Raw genomic sequence first — 16757 nt, 5'->3', positions numbered from 1 at the left:
ACAAAATTAGTTGTGGTAATGATTTGGTTTGCAGCCGACAATAATGAGCTCAATTATCACAGCTAACTTTTACATCGAATCGCAAAACTAGCTGGATAATGATTTGGTTTGCATCTGACAGTAATGAGCTCAATTATCACAGCTGACTTTTGTCACCGAATCACAAAACTAGTTGTGGTGGGGGTTCCTAACCGACAATGATAATATATTTGTAGTATTAATTTTTGATTTTGCTAGTTGGAAGTTCTGAAATAACAGTCAACATAATAAAGAATAATCAAAACAGTAGATCATTCAACGCGTAAAGAAAACTGCTATTGAGCTTCTTTTGCATGCTTCCATATAAGTGAAATGGTATACGTGGCTTCTTATGGTGGGCACGTCTTCCATAAGTGGATAGTTGACGTGGAGGTGAGAGACATAAGTAGAGATTATTTTATACATTTTGTATTATTGGACCACATGCTTCTCTCATATGTTTTTGGACTATATGAAATAGATCAGTTGTTTGTTCGTCGCTAGTGACTACTCTTTCTCTTACTTTTTTCTTTCCACGTCAAATCTAGCTAACCAAATAGCTAAGCATTGGGGACGCTCTAAGTGGAAACAAAGGACTATTTATTTGAATATGATTCATGGTAAGAAATTGATTGCTTGTTTCAGCTTACTATGGTAAAGGCTACCATTTACACTCCAAGCTGAAATAGATTGGGCTAGGATGCCTAGTTGTATCACATAATTATTTTTGTACAATCACCTTCTGGACTGGACTCAAAAGAAATAGCCATGGGTAGGAGAGAAAGAAATTTCGCCTCTACTATTCTGCTGCTGTGCATATAGAAAGCCATGCAGCCCGAGACACGACGGCCCAGCCCACGTCATGACATTTTGGCCCGGTCTAAGCCCGGCCTAGCCCGGTGGTGCAGGCTGTGCTTGGGCCGACCTCTGAGTCTGCAGGTTGGCCCGGCTCGGCCCGAGTTTTAAGGGTCGGGCTAGCAACGGCCCGGTGCCACCTCCGCGGATATTGCACAAACAGCTCATTTTTGTGTTACATGTCTTTTGATGTCATTTCTATGATCTAAAACTGAGATTGTGAATCTGAGAAGTTAAAAGTTGTAAAAAGTTGATTGTGGTATTATGCTGGTGAAGTGGTCATTGTCATTATATGATTATTTTGATTTTTTTACAGAACCGAGCTGTGGGCCGGTCCGGCCCGCCCGGCTACGCGGGCCGATACGACACGAAGTTAGCCTATGGGCTCGTGCTTGGGTCGAAGGCCAAACACGCGGGCCGCTGAGGCATGACACAGCAAGCACGCGGACCAAGTCAGCACAGCACGCTATGGCTCGTGCCTGGCCTTCTGGATTGGGCTCACTGACGTCATGCCCTCACATGGAGTACGTTATTATATGTAGATGTAGATAATAATAAGTCACGAATTGCCCGGTGAAACAAACAGAACAGGCATCGTATTGCTCCCGCGAAACGGAACGAGAAAAGCACGCCCGGGAAGGGATCGGCTGTTGCGTCCAGCTTTCGCGCCGCAACGCCTGTTTCCTAAGCAAAGCAAAACCTCTATACAGCTGTCTCCAACCATTTAATCTCTCATTTACAGCATGATTAGCTTAATCTAACCACGAACTAATGACTGCGGAGCACGGAAAATAAAAATCAGGCGTTTATAAGCGCCCGCACACGAAGAAAGCGCTCATCGCAAATCAGAAAAAGAAAATCGAGGCGAGACAAGCGAGAGGAGAGCGAGCGAGAGACGAGAGAGAAAGCAGTTTCGAGCTCGCCGCAGCGAGGACCGGCCCGCTCTCAAGCGATAAGGGGCGTGGGCGTCGGCATGGAGAGCGAGATGGCGGAGGAGTCCCCGGCCGCGGCGGCGGCGCGGGCCCGGCCACTGGAGGCGGTCGCGGAGGAAGGGCAGGAGGTGGCGGAGCAGAACCCGGTGGCGCCGGTGTGCTCCACCATGACCATGGAGCGCGTGGCGGCCGCGAAGAAGTTCATCGAGGACCACTACCGCTCGCAGATGAAGAACCTCCAGGAGCGCAAGGAGAGGTACTGGAATCCGTGCCCGCTTCCATAATTTTTCTTATATAGGAGGTCTCGAGCTAGAAGTGCTTGCCTGCGATTTGGCTAGTGCTTGAGCGCCTGCGGTTTAGCTAGATAGATCTCGCGTGAGGCAGACTGATCGAGGTGTCCAACCTACAAGTAGACGAGTTAGAGGTAGCGTGGATGCTTATGCTCCTGTGGGGTGGGTGTGAGGGATTGGGCTGCACTTCTCATGCATACTGAATCGTATTAGCATACCAGGGTAGTTGATTGTCAAATGTGGCTGTAGGTCCTACTAGTGCTGAGCTTTGGGGTGATGTTGGGTGGCAATTTTGCAGTGGATTGAGGTGTTGCTCACTGTTGCCCTCTTGGGTGGCAATTTTGCAGCGGATTGAGCTGTTGTGCGTTGCTGCGTCCGAGATAATGCAAATTGTGAAGTCTGAATTGTTGAGCTTGACTGGCTAGAATCAATATGGCATCCGTTCTAGGGCTTGCCATAATTGGAATAAAGCTGCCTACAGTTAGCGGTTAGTCGGAGGATGCAAAGAAATAACGCTTGTGCTTTTGTTCACCTCCCCTCGCTTTTAGGGAGAGGGGACACATGGCAGTTGATTTTGCTCGACTGCTCTCACGTGCTATGCGTTAGCGTTACCCTTTGTTCAGATGCTGGCAATTGGCTTTGGGCACGATAATGTGGATAAGTCTTCGTGCACATTCAGCTGGACGGTTACTGAATCAGGACTAGTGTTTCAGGGTGGTTGGTTGGGGAATGTGCCTGTAGGTTCTACTAGTACTAGTGCTGAGCTTTGGAGCATGATTGCAAGGGAATTTGGTGTTGGATTGAGCTGTTCCTCATTGCTGTGGCTGAGATATACCAGCTGTAGCTTTGTGAAGTCCAAATTCTTGAGCTTGACATGGCTAGAATCAATATTGCCGGTTTTTAGAGGGCTTGCCATTATTGGAATAAAGTTGCAGGCTCTTAGTGGGGGCATGCAAAGAAACAAGGTTTGCACTTATGGTCTCTTCCTCACCTTTTGAGGGAGAGGGGTCATGAGCTGCTTGATGTGTGCTCTCACCTGCTATACGTACCTTTTAGTCACAAGCTGACAATTGGCTTTGGGAATGATAATGGGGATAGGTCTGCATGTACGTTCAACTGGACTCGTACTGAATCAGGATTAGGATTAGCGTTTCAGTGAGGTTGGTTGTGGAACGTGTCTGTAGGTTCTACTAGTGCAGAGTTTTGGGGCGATGTTGGGTGGCAATTTTGCGGTGGATTGACCTGTTGCTCATCGCTGCCTCTTGGGTGGCAATTTGGCAGTGGATTGAGCTGTTGTGCATTGCTGCGTCCGAGATAAAGCAAATTGTGACTTTGTGAAGCCTGAATTTCTTGATCTTGACTGGTTTGAATGAATATGGCGGGCATTGTAGCGCTTGCCATAATTGGAATAAAGCTCGCGACCGTTAGCGGTTTCATGCAAAGAAACGACACTTCTGCTTATGTTCACTTCCTCGCTCTTTAGGGAGAGGGGACACATGGCGGTTGATTGTGCTCTCACGTGCTATGCGTTACCATTTGGTCGTATGTTGGCAATTGGCTTTGGGCATGATAATGTGGATAGGTCTTCGTGCACATTCAGCTGGACGGTTACTGAATCAGGACTAGTGTTTCTGGGTGGTTGGTTGGGGAATTTGCCTGTAGGTTCTACTAGTGCTGAGCTTTGGAGTAGGGTTGCATGGTAATTTGGTATTGGATTGAGCTGTCGCTCATTGGTCTGGCTGAGATATACCAGCTGTAGCTTTGTGGAGTCCAAATTCTTGAGCTTGACTTGGCTAGAATCAATATTGCCGTTTTTTTAGAGGGCTTGCCATTATTGGAACAAAGTTGCAGGCTGTTAGTGGGGGCATGCAAAGAAACAAGGTTTGTACTTATGGTCTCTTAGGGAGAGAGGACATGAGCTACTTGACGTGTGCTCTCACCTGCTATGTGTACCTTTTGGTCGCATACTGACAATTGGCTTTGGGCATGATAATGGGGATAGGTCTGCATGTATGTTCAGCTGGACTTGTACTGAATCAGGATTAATCAGCATTTCAGTGAGGTTGGTTGTGGAATGTGGCTGTAGGATCTACTAGTGCTGAGCTTTGTGGCATGATTGAAAGGGAATTTTGTAGTGGATTGAGCTTGCTGTGGACAAGATAAAGCTGATTGTTGCTTTGTGGAGTCCAAATTGTTTGGGCTTGATTTCGCCAGAATCAATGTGGCAATTTTAGGAGGGCTTGCCATTATTGAAATAAAGTTGCAGGTGTTAGTGGGAGCATGCAAGAAACTAGGTTTGTGCTTATGGTCACTTGCTCAATTTTAGGGAGGGGGGGACATGAGGTGCTTTACATGTGCTCTCATGTACCATGTGTTACCTTTTGGTCACATACTGATTATCTCCGTACTTAATGAACTTGGGCCATATTATACCATCTGTGTCTGTAGGCGCTTGATTTTGGAACAGCAGCTAGCTTCGTCACAAGTTCCCAGGGAGGAGCAGATAAACTTAATAAAGGAATTGGAGAGAAAGGAGACTGAATACATGAGACTTAAAAGACACAGAATATGTGTGGATGACTTTGAGCTGCTCACTATCATTGGAAAAGGTGCTTATGGGCAGGTTTGTAGTTCCAAATGTCTGCAATCATTTTAATGATTTATTCTTGTAGTTTCATCTTTTCTTCTTATTATACTTCAAATATTTCGTTAGACAGGATAATTGTTATATGCAGTTGTGCTACTCAGATACATGTAACAAGACCTATAACATCTCTGGAACGCCTGGTCTTCACAATACAACTGCTTGTTTTCCACAGTCTGACTTGTATACCTTGAGTTGATAGCTTAATTTTTTGCTATTCTACAGGTTCAACTATGTCGGGAAAAATCCACTGGTAACATTTATGCCATGAAAAAACTGAAGAAGACTGATATGCTTGTGAGGGGTCAGGTAAGACAGAGAACTGCACACTTATTTTGGCTTTTGTTTTTCTTTATGTTAATACATATATGATAATAATAATTGTCCTGTGATTTCAAGAAAAAACATATATGATAATTAACTAATTCTTATATTTTTATTTTGATATTCTTTTACACTAACAATTATTGGTGATGTCAATAGTAATGTCATTGTGAGAATTGTTTAAGCATTTGGAGTTTTACGAATTTTGTTAGATACTTTTTAGTGATATAGGCTGCTCTGTTATGGTTTCTTAATTTTAACTCTGACAAAAATTGTATGTGTTTAGAAGACTGAGAATTATTTGGGTATATAGAGTTTTTTTTCCTTTTTTTTTCCAAAACCATTTGGTATGTTATTTGTAGCTCCTTTTTTTGTTGCATCTTCTACATTCTTTGTTCACTAAAGGAGTATACCCCCCACCACACACACACACACAAAAAGAACAGTAAGGGTGGGTGTGTTTCAAGCTTTGAACTTTATGATTTTCTGACAAGCAGCTAGCCTAACATCATATGATTTTAGTGATACATTCCTATCATCATGGTCTTGTAGTTGGTAAGAATGTTGTAAGGATTTTTTCTTGGTAAATTGCAGTTTAAAAGCCCATGCCAAGTCAAATTTTGCCTTATAAAAAGGGCAGATGAAGTACTAGTACGTTTATTTGTCATTTCTTTTCATTTGGAGCTAATACTGTCAAGTTTCTAATTAGGTGGAGCATGTTAGAGCTGAAAGAAACTTGCTGGCGGAAGTTGGTAGCCACTGCATTGTGAAACTATATTATTCTTTCCAAGACGTTGAGTACCTCTATCTTATCATGGAGTATCTTCCTGGAGGTGACATGATGACCCTCCTGATGAGAGAGGATACTCTGACTGAAAATGTGGCTCGATTCTATATAGCTGAGACTGTTCTTGCCATTGAATCCATTCATAAACATAACTACATTCACAGGTTACATATTTATGTATCTGATTTATTTATGTGGTATCCAGCATGGTTCGTTTGCTTACTTTTTTTTTGTTTATCAACGTTGTAGAGATATTAAGCCTGACAACCTACTTCTAGACAAGAATGGTCATATGAAATTGTCAGATTTTGGATTGTGCAAGCCAATTGATTGTTCGAAGTTGTCAACATTGAATGAAGATGAACCAATGACTGATGAAAACCTTAGGGAGTCTATGGACATTGATCGTTCTCTCTCTGATACTGCAAATGGTAGGAGGTGGAGAAGTCCAAATGAACAGCTTCAGCATTGGCAGAACAACAGGAGAAAATTGGTACACATGTTTGCCTATTCGGTGTCTCTGTAGTAACACTAATTCTCTCTCGAAGGTAGTTTATTGTCACTACTTTTTCTTTACATGTTATATAAATGTTTTTCCAGGCATTTTCAACAGTTGGGACACCTGATTATATTGCTCCAGAGGTTCTACTGAAGAAGGGATACGGACTAGAGTGTGACTGGTACGTTAAGAAGTTAACATGCTCACATGCTTGTTATCTCTTCATCTTCCAAAACCTGATATCGTATTCCAACAACTGTAACATTATTGTTTATTTCATTATTGTATACAGGTGGTCTCTTGGTGCAATCATGTATGAAATGCTTGTTGGTTATCCACCATTTTATTCAGATGATCCACTAGTTACATGCCAAAAGGTTTAAGTCTTGACCGCTGAACAGTTCATCTTTTCATCGTGCAGATTGTCACATTGTAATAGTATGTTTAGATTATTTTAATTGCTATTGCAGCTAAGTTCAGATCTTATAATTACTTTGAGGTTTTTTTTGGGACTTACTGAACTTTTTCATGCGATTTGTTAGAGTAAATAGGAATAGTACCACATTGTGTACCCATATAAGGTGTTAGTCCTATGTACCCTATATAATCAGCCCATGAGGCCCAACGCAACATATCAAATATTCCACCAATTATATTCTCCTTCATGGTATCATTTGCCTAGGTTTAGATCCTAACCCTAGCCGCCGCCGCTTCCGCACTGCGCGCCCCCGGGGAGAGGTCGATCTCCGCCGGGGGCAGCGCCCCTCTTTAGGCGCCCGATCCTATTGATCCGGCTGCCATCGTCGTCGTCGCACAGCAGATTAGGATCTCCCCTACGTCATCGCCAGGTTGCTGCCGCTGCCTCGTCCCCGGGCTCGCCGCTGGCTGGCACCATCAACACCTGATCTTCATCGCATGGAGGCAGATGGATCTCACCCCGTCCCGTGCCGCCATGGTGGCGGCCAAGGCCGGCCACACGCCTCGACCCTGCGCTGCCATGGAGGCAGCTAGATCTGGCGTGTCGTTGTTGTCGGGCGGATCTGTCCATCTCCACCTCGTCGATCTGCGTTGGCGCTTTCGACCCCGCATGTTCGTGACCCGCGTGCGCCTTGCGTCGCTCGATGGGACGCACCGCCGCCATCGTGTCGTCTTGTTGGGTACATCCGATCTCCTGTTGTTGTATCTTTTTGGCTTGCTTAAGCATTGATCGGGATTGAGTCGCCCACCGCCTGTTGACCTCGCGTGTTCTACTTCGGCATCGGCATCGGCATCGGCATCGACTTCATCGACACCGTTTCCGAGTACTACGCGCATCTTCTTCGAGCAACAGGGCTGTTGTTGTGTCGCCTCCTCGGGCCGCAGCATCACTGTCCATGTGTCCGCTTTGCCGTTGCATCTACATCGCCGTCACTTGTGCATTGACGACTGTGCTGCACAAGCCCTGCTGCGCCATCCGTCTGCACAAGGTCTTCGTCCTGCTGATTGGGTCTTCGTCATCGAGCTGCCACTACCCGCGTTGTCGCTGAGACCTACTCGCCGACACGTCTTCTCCCGCATTGCTTCTTCTTCGTCCAGCACAACCACATGGTTGGGGCCCTCTCCCTTGTACGCTGGGTATTGGCAACATCGACGTGTGCTTTCGTCCTCGACGCGTTGCTGGATCTGACCAATCCAGCTGCGCCTCGACACTCAGGCGGCTTGGCTGCATCAACTTCGGCATCGACCCTCCCGTTTCTACCCCGTCTACCTTGATTCGTTGCCTTTCTTGTACATCTACGATGGCCCTGATTGCGTCGACTTTGGCATCGCCCCCTCCCACGACGACTGCCTCGACGCGTCTTCGTCATTACCATGGCGCCCCTTGTGCATCTGCAGCTCCATGAACACGACAACCTGACCACAACTACGTTGACCTCGGTCATCTTCAACACGGTTTCTTCGACCATGGCTACTGCGCCCTCACGCTCGGCTACCTCGACATCGGCATAAAGTGCTATCGCCTTGCATGAGGACTCATCGGCTTCTTCTCCAGCCACAGTTTACGCGGCGCATCGACTGTTATGACTGCAGGGGGATGTTACTTATCAGCTTCTTCTCCAGTCTTACCATCTGCACCGCTCCTGCTATGACTGCGGGGGGATGTTAGAGTAAATAGGAGTAGTACCACATTGCACATTGTGTACCCACATAAGGTGTTAGTCCTATGTACCGTATATAATCAGCCCATGAGACCCAATGCAACATATCCAATATTCCACCAATTATATTCTCCTTCACGAGCTTTATGTAAGCCTGCTGTGTTTTTTTTCTCAAAAACGCAGGAGAACTCCGCTTCATTAAATTAAGAAGACAAAAAGGGGAAAAGACCCCAAATACAAAACACACACACACACCCAACCCCAAAGATTACATATGCGCCTGTAACAACAAAGAGACGACCAAGACTAGACAACCTGCAGACTACAGAGCTACAGGGGGAGGGGGAGGATGAGAAGCCAGGAAGGATAGACCCGGGCCCCTGCCACAGCCCACAGCCGACTTTTTTTTTTTTTCTCGAACAACGCAGGAGAGCTGCGTGTCATTTCATTAAGGTAGAAGAAAGGTCTTACAAGGGTCAAGAAAGACCCAGCTAACACACCCACACACACACACACACACACACACACACACACCAGACACAAACCCCTTGGGAACTAAGTTACAGACTTGACTTTCATAAGCGACCAAGATCCTTCAAGCTTTATGTCTCAAAGGGCCGCGACCTGAGAACAAGTTCCTGGAGCTTGGAGGCACCGGCTGAGCACCAAAGTTCCCCCTCCGAGCTAATAGCTCTAAAAACCTCCTGAATGTTCGGCCTCTTGTTATCAAACACACAAGAGTTGCGATGCTTCCATATCTCCCATGCCACCAAAATTATTAAAGAGTTGAGGCCTTTACGTATTTCCACCCAAGCTGGGAGTATCTCCGTCAAAAACGCAACGATTGCGGTGGTTCCATAGGGTCCAAGCTCCTAAGATCACAAGAGAGTTGAAACCCTTCCTTGTAAACCCAACAGTAGCGTTGCTTGAATTTTCCCACCACTGATCAAAAGAGCACTCTGAAGGCTGTGGACAGAACTGTTGGATCCCAAAATGCTGGAGCAAATAGAACCAAAACTGCCGAGCAAATACACAAGATACCAACAGATGGTTAATAGTTTCCTCCTCTTGGTCACAGAGGGGGCACTGTGCCGGATGTGGCAGCCCCCATCTTGCAAGCCGATCAGCCGTCCAACACCTGTCATGTGCGACCAGCCACATGAAGAAACGACATTTGGGTGGAGCCCAAGATTTCCAAATTCTCTCATATGGGCCGAAAAAAGTGGATTCCAAGAAAAAACCCTCATGCTGATTTGGCTGAATACTGTCCACTGGAGGAAAAGCGCCAAATGTGAGAGTCTTCAACCTCAGGCTGTAGCTGCAAACCATAAAGAAGATCCCAGAGATTAAAAAACTCAGTTATAGTGCCCCGGAAATCCAGAACCCAAGCATGTTCAGTAAGAGCTTCCTCAACTGTGCGACTATTTACAATCCTTTTTGCTATTCCAGCAAGAAAATGAGGGGCGAGGTCTGCAATTGAATGTCCGTTTAGCCATCTATCTGCCCAGAATAGGGTCCTTGCCCCATTGCCAACCTCAGTGACAACCGCTATATTGAAGAAAGCTTGGACCTGTGCTGGCACTTGGATGGGAAAGGTCGCCCAGGGTCTATGGTGATAGATATGTCTATTAGGAAAGTGTATATTAGGCAAGGCTATATTTAGTATGATTAGCACCTGCCATTGTATTGCATTAGGAAAGTGTATATTAGGCAAGGCTATATTTAGTATGATTAGCACCTGCCATGTATTGCATGTAACCTGCCATTGTATTGGCTATATATATCAATGTCACCCCCCACGTTGGGTGAGAGGTGTTCTCCTAATCTTTCTATCATCTGTTCAGCCATTCAGCATCATGTTCCTTATGAGCAACTCTTCCGGCAACCCCCAGACTACACCATTCTCCGTGTCTTCGGTTGCCTCTGCTATCCTAACCTCACCGCCACTTCCAAACACAAACTGTCCCCTCGTTCCACAGCTTGTGTCTTTCTCGGATATCCCTCCTCACACAAGGGGTATCGGTGTCTCGACCTCACAACTAAACGGATCATCATCTCCCGTCATGTTGTCTTCGATGAGACGCAATTTCCGTTCAGTACTAACCCTCCCAGTGTGCTGCCAAGCTCGCTGGACTTTCTTCTTACAGGTCCTCCTGCACCGGTGCCTCGTACTACTGCCACGCCGCCACCAGCTGATGCTGCGCAGCCACAAAATAGTGGTCATTTGGAGGAGCTTGCTGAGGACCCGGCTATTCTACAGATTGGCCCGGTCCTTGCCCCTGCCCCGGCTGGTCCTGCTCCAGCCGGCCCTCCACCTCTACGGGTCTACACTCGGCGGCATGCTGGCACTTCTGCACCAGCCCCTGCGACAGCCGCTGCATCACCTTCTCCACCGGCTGTGGAGCAGGCGCCTGTTGTCCCTGTACAGCCGGCCTCTACTCCAGTTGTGGTGCCTTCCCCGCCACCACCGCCTCCTCCGCCGCCTCCTACATCGAGCCGGCCTGTGACGCGCTTCCAGACCGGCTCGCTGAAGCCTGTTGCTCGTTATGGCTTCCCACCAGCTGCTCACGTCGCTGCCTCCTCCACTGCCTCGCCCATTCCCCGTGACTACAGAGGGGCCCTTGCTGACCCTCAGTGGCGCGCGGCTATGGCTGAGGAGTACAAGGCTCTTGTCGACAACAACACGTGGCGCCTCGTCTCCCGGCCTCCCAGCGCCAACGTCGTCACCGGCAAGTGGATCTTCAGGCACAAGTTCCACTCCGACGGCACGCTGGCTCGCCATAAGGCTCGCTGGGTTGTCCGCGGCTTCACCCAGCGACACGGCATCGACTACGACGAGACGTTCAGCCCGGTCGTCAAGCCTGCCACGATTCGGGTCGTCCTCAGCATCGCTGCTTCTCGTCAGTGGCCTATCCACCAGCTGGATGTGAAGAATGCATTTCTTCATGGTCACCTGCACGAGACCGTCTACTGTCAGCAGCCCCCCGGCTTCGTCGACCCGGCGCGCCCCGACGCCGTCTGTCTTCTTCAGCGCTCCCTCTACGGCCTCAAGCAGGCCCCGCGGGCGTGGCACCAGCGCTTCGCCACGTACGTTCGACAGCTCGGCTTCGTCGCTTCTGCCACCGACACCTCCCTCTTTGTCTACACTGAGGGCGGCGCCAGTGCCTACTTGCTGCTCTATGTCGACGACATCGTCCTCACGGCTTCCTCGGATGCTCTGCTCCGCCGCATCATCGATCGCCTTCACTCTGAGTTCGCCATGACGGACCTTGGGGAGCTCCATCACTTCCTAGGGATCTCTGTCACTCGCTCCTCCGACGGGCTCTTCCTTAGCCAAAGGCAGTACGCGGTGGATCTTCTTCAGAAGGCGGGCATGGCCGAGTGTCACTCGACATCGACACCTGTTGACTCTCGTGCCAAGCTCTCTGCCACGGAGGGCGCTCCCGTCGCCGACCCCAGCGCGTACCGGAGTCTCGCCGGCTCACTTCAGTACTTGACGCTCACTCGCCCCGACCTGGCGTACGCTGTGCAGCAGGTGTGCCTCTTCATGCATGATCCGCGCGAAGCTCACCTTGCGCTGATCAAGCGCATACTCCGGTATGTGAAGGGCACACTGTCGGCTGGCCTCCACATCGGCACTGGACCTGTCGACAAGCTGATTGCCTACTCCGACGCTGACTGGGCAGGGTGCCCCGACTCCCGCCGTTCCACTACAGGCTTCTGCGTCTTCCTCGGCGACAGCTTGGTGTCTTGGTCATCCAAACGGCAAACCACAGTGTCCCGGTCCAGTGCGGAGGCTGAGTACCGGGCTGTTGCTCATGTGGTCGCAGAGTGCTGTTGGCTTCGACAGCTTCTCCAGGAACTTCATGTTCCCTTGAAGGTCGCCACAGTTGTCTACTGTGACAACGTCAGCGCTGTCTATATGACAGCAAACCCAGTCCACCATCGCCGTACCAAGCACATTGAGATCGACATCCATTTCGTCCGTGAAAAGGTGGCTCTCGGCGAGGTTCGCGTTCTCCATGTGCCCTCCAAGTATCAGTTTGCCGATATCATGACCAAGGGGCTGCCGATTCAGCTCTTTGAGGATTTTCGGTCCAGTCTGTGCATCCGGCATCCTGACGCTTCGACTGAGGGGGGCTGATAGATATGTCTATTAGGAAAGTGTATATTAGGCAAGGCTATATTTAGTATGATTAGCACCTGCCATTGTATTGCATTAGGAAAGTGTATATTAGGCAAGGCTATATTTAGTATGATTAGCACCTGCCATGTATTGCATGTAACCTGCCATTGTATTGGCTATATATATCAATGTCACCCCCCCACGTTGGGTGAGAGGTGTTCTCCTAATCTTTCTATCATTCTACATATGGGGTTCCGTTTTTTGAAGCCAAACCCAGCGCATCCGGAGTGCCCATGCAAGGCTTTTTAGATCAGAGATCCCCAACCCACCCAACTCTGGTGGACGTGCCGCCTTGCCCCACGCCACAAGACAATGCCCGCCTTTGGCTTCCTTTCTTCCCCTCCATAAGAAACCTCGCCTCAATTTGTCCACAGCTTTGATGGCCCAGGGAGAGAAATCTATAGCCATGGCAAGGTACTAGCATAGCAGTGAGAACAAATTGTACCTGCACTTTCCTTCCAGCCCTTGTCATGAGGTCCGCCTTCCTGTGTTAGAACACAAGTTTATTTCATGCCCAGGCCACTCTAGTCAGGCATTGTGGGAAATAAAATAAAAATGAGTATGCACAAATGACACCAAATGGATTTCCACAAGTTTGCTTTGTTTTGCCAAATGTTGAAAGGGTTAAGTTCAGATTCTCTGTATAAATGAAGAGGTCTAAAACAAAGTTCTTTTTCCTTTGGTTCTTAACTTCCTCTATGCTGATGTAACTTGAAACCTGAACTGCTTATTTCTTTCATCAACTTCTGTTAGACCCATATATTTAAACCCCCACTAATGCTTATATCATTGAGCAATGATGCACCATGTGCAACTTCTATATTTTATATTATTTGCACTGATTATGCATTATTATTTTACAGATTGTGCATTGGAGAAGCTACTTGAATTTTCCAGATAATCCTAGGTTGTCTCCTGAAGCAAAGGATCTGATTTGTCGGTTATTATGTGATGTTGATCACAGAATTGGCAGCGGAGGGGCAGATCAAATAAAAGTATATATTTCTCACATTACTAAGATTACTTACTGATGTTCATTTTGGATTATATTACTCCTCTGTTTATATTTGGTAAGGTTATGTTAATCATTTCTTTTACCCTTTTCTTAGGCTCACCCTTGGTTTCAAGGAGTTGAATGGGACAGGCTGTATGAGATGGAGGCAGCATTTAAGCCCCAAGTAAATGGTGAACTGGATACACAGAATTTCATGAAGTTCCCGGATGTAAGGAAATAGTTTTTTTTTTATTTGCTTGTGCCATTCTTCTTATGTTCTCAAGCTCCCTGGAACTTTTAATATGTATTTGATTTGTTTCCTGTATGCTGCTTACTTTATTCTAATTTGCATATATTTTACACACTAATTACCGCGTTGATTCTTTTCTGCAGTTAAACCCTGCTCCAGCAAGAGCAAGTTCTGGGGCTTCAAGGAAGGTATGAGCCATGTACATAAACAGGAGATTCAACATAGCTAACCTTAACTTCATTCATCATTGCATTCATGTTCTGGAGTCATATTGAAAACTATGATACTGTGAATACATTGTTAGTGTGTTCCTATTTGTTTTCTTCTGTTAAGTTCTTTGTACTAACTATTTTGTGCGAAAAAAAAAGAGTAAATGAAGATCCACAGCAGCATGCATAGTCTGTTTATAGGCAGTATTTGGAGTACTGTTATTTAAGTGCTGTGATGTGTGACAAGTATTTTTATGGCTATATTTTTTTCAACTAAATAAAGTGACAAATGTTGGTTGACCCAAATTGTCCTAAAATATTTTGCAACTTGCATGACATTCATAAAGTTGCTAGCCTTTTCTTCTGTATGTGGTTAAAACTTCTGGGATGGTTCTTTTTTCTTCACCTCTCTTTCATATGTCCATAGGTAGGCATCAATGTAACAAACTGCATGCCATTATTTGTTTATTCACCCTGAAGTTGATCATTGTTTTGGAATGTTGTTGCAGATGATGCTTACTTCTAAAGATCTTAGCTTTGTGGGGTATACATACAAGAATTTTGATGCTGTGAAAGGTTTGCATCAGTCTGCAGGTTTGTAAAATAGTGGCAACTAAGAATGTCTTGTTAAATACATTGATTGCAGTTGAACCACGTGGTTTTCTTCTTTATGATTTGTTCACTAGCTTTGCAAATTATGTGTATCTGATGAAACCATTTTGTTGACACAATTTATGGAAAGATAACTCCACTTTTACAGAGTTGTAAACTTGTACTTATGTCTGAACTTATCCTGCTGCCTTTATAACAGCAGTAGGAATTAATTTTTGTGGCCCCAGTTAGATTACTGCTAGAGATTATCTTGCTTATTCATACAACTCTGATCCCTTCTGTGTCAAGCAGTAGTTGCCATAATATTCTGACTACTGGGTCCTTTTCAGATTCACATTTTCTACTCTCTGCAGTGGGTATATGAATTATGTCAAATAGTTATGGCTTATTAGTTTTGTTTCTCACCTGTGATACATACATGCATGTAGATCTTCAGAGAAGCTCCTCGTTTACAAGGCACTCTACTGGCTCCCCATCTGGTAGAGTAATTTATTTCATGGCCAGTTCATAAAACCTCGTTTGATTCTCTGCTCTTGTCTTTATCTTATTTGGATTGTCTATAATCCCAGATACGGCAGACATGGACTCATCGATGGAACCTAACGGGACAGACACCCACATGCGCACTGGTTCATGTGGCGATCCTATGGCGCCATGATCTGCCCTGTTGCTTTCCTGAAGTACCCTGCCCTACACCGGCATCATGCATGCACCTCGACGACATGGCTACATCTGAAGAGACCTGGTTGCGGACTTGCATTTATTCAGGTCTCGTGCCCTTCTAATCGTTGGCGAGCACCTTGGTAGTTGTACAAACCAGAGGTATTGTGCAGTATGTTTCAGGTGAGACAAGATGGGCAGGTCTGGCCCTGGGTATTTACTTCTTGACGCTGGTTGCCCAGGTTGGCATAGTATTAGGTCGTCGCCTTCCTTGTGGCAGCTCTTTGCCCGTTTATTTAATAATAACATATATAAAATATATATGATCATGAGGAAATGGAGAGATAATAACTGTGTTGGAATAGCCATTGTGGTTGGTTGACTAATTTCTGCCGTTTGACCCCATTAGAGATTTCTGCGAACTGCCTAGTTTTGTTTTTCGTTTTGGAGTGCTCCGTTGCCGCGGAAACTGAATTGTTTCCTGCAGAACCCAATCACTCCCAAAGGTATGCGCTACGGTTTAAGGTTGTGGTGTTGCAGCCGAGAGCAGAGCTTGATTGTACTGCATCCTAAATCTGAACGCGTGATGCAATAACAGGTTCCGCTGTGGACATTTTCGCCACCCATTTAGGTGGGTAGAGATAGTCCTGCTGCCAATTAATCATGGCCGTGCCCGTCAATCAGGGAGTCCATTGGCTGCCACACGGCGGCGATCGCGGTCAAGCCACAAACGAACGTAGCCGGACCGCACGGGACGGCAATGTGGCCACGGAAGTTGTTAGGACCTGCCGTATCTGGCCAGTTGGCAACAAACCCTTCACAATCACTCGTTCCGTTATGACCATCTGCACAGTGTACCCACATTTTTTTAAGCTCAGTTTGATCTGATCGAAGTTGCAGTCTTAATTGCAGGACGTCTGATAGATAAGTGAAAGTGTATGTTCTGGCCTAAGTTGCTGTTGCTGCCTCATTTGAATCGTATTTGACTAGGACTAAAAGAGAGGGGTGATATCGGGCCAGCGCTAAAAAGAGAGGTGTGCTATATGGATTTTTTTTTTTAGTTTGAGCAACTCTAGCCAGATCTTTATTTGAGCCCTCGTAGCTAAATATAGATGTCCAGATCATAAACATGACTCTAACACGACACCCTGTTTTATGCCCACTTTCTCTTCTACTTGTTTGTCCTCTCCCGTGCCAACATCACTGCTAGTCACTCGCCATAAGCGATTGAGCTCTCATCGCCTAGCTTCACCGCTAGCTACCCATGCGCTCCCACGTACACGGATTCATCCTGGCGGGAGTGGACTCCTCCCTAGTGCTCTTTGCAAGATCAAAGTGGATTTTTCCCGGTGCTTTCTT

The 16757-nt window shown here is 46.7% G+C and overlaps 1 protein-coding gene across 1 annotated transcript; it reads left to right on the top strand.

Annotated features, from left to right (window-relative positions):
- Positions 1582–15755, top strand: LOC8065879 (serine/threonine-protein kinase tricorner). Its single transcript, XM_002440684.2, has 13 exons — positions 1582–2061; positions 4544–4718; positions 4965–5048; positions 5773–6014; positions 6100–6343; positions 6451–6530; positions 6642–6726; positions 13537–13668; positions 13783–13896; positions 14061–14105; positions 14636–14720; positions 15167–15217; positions 15308–15755. Exons 1-13 carry the CDS (start codon positions 1847–1849, stop codon positions 15394–15396), a joined length of 1641 nt encoding a protein of 546 aa, XP_002440729.2. The 5' UTR covers positions 1582–1846; the 3' UTR covers positions 15397–15755.

The sequence above is a fragment of the Sorghum bicolor genome, chromosome 9 (assembly GCF_000003195.3).
Source record: "Sorghum bicolor cultivar BTx623 chromosome 9, Sorghum_bicolor_NCBIv3, whole genome shotgun sequence".
Lineage (NCBI taxonomy): Eukaryota > Viridiplantae > Streptophyta > Magnoliopsida > Poales > Poaceae > Sorghum > Sorghum bicolor.
This window is presented reverse-complemented; position numbering and strand designations above follow the sequence as displayed.

What these genes read in the sequence shown, in the direction of transcription:
- LOC8065879 (XM_002440684.2), top strand. Translation starts at nt 1,847, where the DNA reads ATGGAGAGCGAGATGGCGGAGGAGTCCCCGGCCGCGGCGGCGGCGCGG. An exon ending in GAGGGGCAGATCAAATAAAA is followed by an intron (nt 13,669 to 13,782) that starts GTATATATTTCT and finishes CCCTTTTCTTAG; the next exon opens with GCTCACCCTTGGTTTCAAGG. An exon ending in AGGTTTGCATCAGTCTGCAG is followed by an intron (nt 14,721 to 15,166) that starts GTTTGTAAAATA and finishes ACATGCATGTAG; the next exon opens with ATCTTCAGAGAAGCTCCTCG.